The sequence below is a fragment of the Eimeria mitis genome, genomic scaffold (genome assembly GCF_000499745.2).
Source record: "Eimeria mitis Houghton genomic scaffold, Emh_scaff122, whole genome shotgun sequence".
Taxonomy (NCBI): Eukaryota; Apicomplexa; class Conoidasida; order Eucoccidiorida; family Eimeriidae; genus Eimeria; species Eimeria mitis.
Genome location: NW_013568279.1, coordinates 25,495 through 26,799, shown reverse-complemented (window position 1 = coordinate 26,799; position 1,305 = coordinate 25,495). Strand labels below are relative to the sequence as shown.

Here is a 1,305-nt window from a genome sequence, read left to right as displayed (position 1 = left end):
CCAAGCTGTCTCGTTCTCCTGGGGCCCCCAGCGAGGAGAGGGGGCCCCCCTTGCTGCTGCAGCAGAGAGGGGGGCCCCCTAGGGGGCCCCCTATAACAGGCTGCAGCAGTACAGCTATATAATGAAGGAGGAGAGTCACCGAGAAGTGCTGCTGCTGCCGCAGCAGCCGCAGCAGCAGCAGCAGCAGCAACTGGTGCCACAGCAGCCGCAGCAGCAGCAGCAGCAGCAGCTACTGCTGCTGCAGCAGAAGGTGCAGCAGCAGCTGCAGCAGCAAGTAGCTTGGTTATGTGAGCAGCTAGCGAAGGGCCCCGCTGCAGCAGATGAGGCCCCCCAGCTGTCTGTACACCCCAAGGGGCTGCTGCTGCCTCCTGCTGTTCTTTTGGGGGGGTTTATAAACAATAAAAATAAAAATAAAAATGAAAATAATAAAAATAATATATTGCAACGATCAGCAGCTCAGATAGCAGCAGCAGCAGCAGCAACAACAGCAGCAGCAGCAGCAGCAGGAGCAGGAGCAGCAGCAGCAGCAGCAGCAACAGCAGCAGCAGCAGCAGCAACAGCAGCAAAAAAAGAAGAGGAGAATGAACTGGGGCCCAAACCCATAACCCTGAAGGTAGAGACAGTGTTTTATCTGTCTCCTTTTCTCTGTTTCTTTGTCTCCTTTTTTGTTTTTGTTTTTTTTTGTTTTTGTTTATTTTTCTCTCTCTGTCTCTTTCTGTCTCTCCTTTTGTGTTTATCTGTCTATCTGTCTCTTCTTTCTTCCCTTTCTCTCTGCATCTTCTCTCTATAGGGCCTTAGGGTTTAGGGTTTAGGGTTTAGGGTTTAGGGTTTACGGTTTAGGGTTTAGGGTTTAGGGTTTAGGGTTTTTTTTAGCGCCGAAGGAGACAGTCTCCTTTTTTTATTTTATTGTTTTTTCTTTTTTTCTCTCTTTTGTCACTTTCTTTATCTATCTCCTTTTCTTTTTTTTATTTCTCTCTTCTTACTTATATATTTTTGCTGCTGCTGCCGCTGTTGCTGCTGTTGCTACTGCTGCTGCTGTTGCTGCTGCTGCTGCTGCTGTTGCTGCTGCTGCTGTTGCTACTGCTGCTGCTGTTGCTGCTGCTGCTGCTGCTGTTGCTGCTGCTGCTGCTGCTGCTGCTGCAGGCGTTTGCTGCTCTGTACCGGCGGTGTGCAGCAGCACAGCAGCAGGGGGCCCCCGGTGAGGCCCTAAGAGCAGCAGCGGGGGCCCCCATCGACGTTTTGTCTCTGCGGCTGCAGCAGACAATAAAAAGATATAATAAAGCAAAAGAAGCCCGTAACGAGCAA

The 1,305-nt window shown here is 50.6% G+C and overlaps 1 protein-coding gene across 1 annotated transcript in view; it reads left to right on the top strand.

Moving 5' to 3' along the window:
- Positions 1-1,305, top strand: part of EMH_0087340 (uncharacterized protein) — a gene marked incomplete at both ends in the record, with an annotated part of 3,135 nt that overhangs the window by 286 nt on the left and 1,544 nt on the right. Inside the window, 2 exons of the mRNA XM_013494612.1 lie at positions 164-287; positions 453-613. Of these exons, the coding sequence (XP_013350066.1) occupies positions 164-287; positions 453-613 (285 nt within the window). The remainder of the gene's footprint in view (positions 1-163; positions 288-452; positions 614-1,305) is intronic.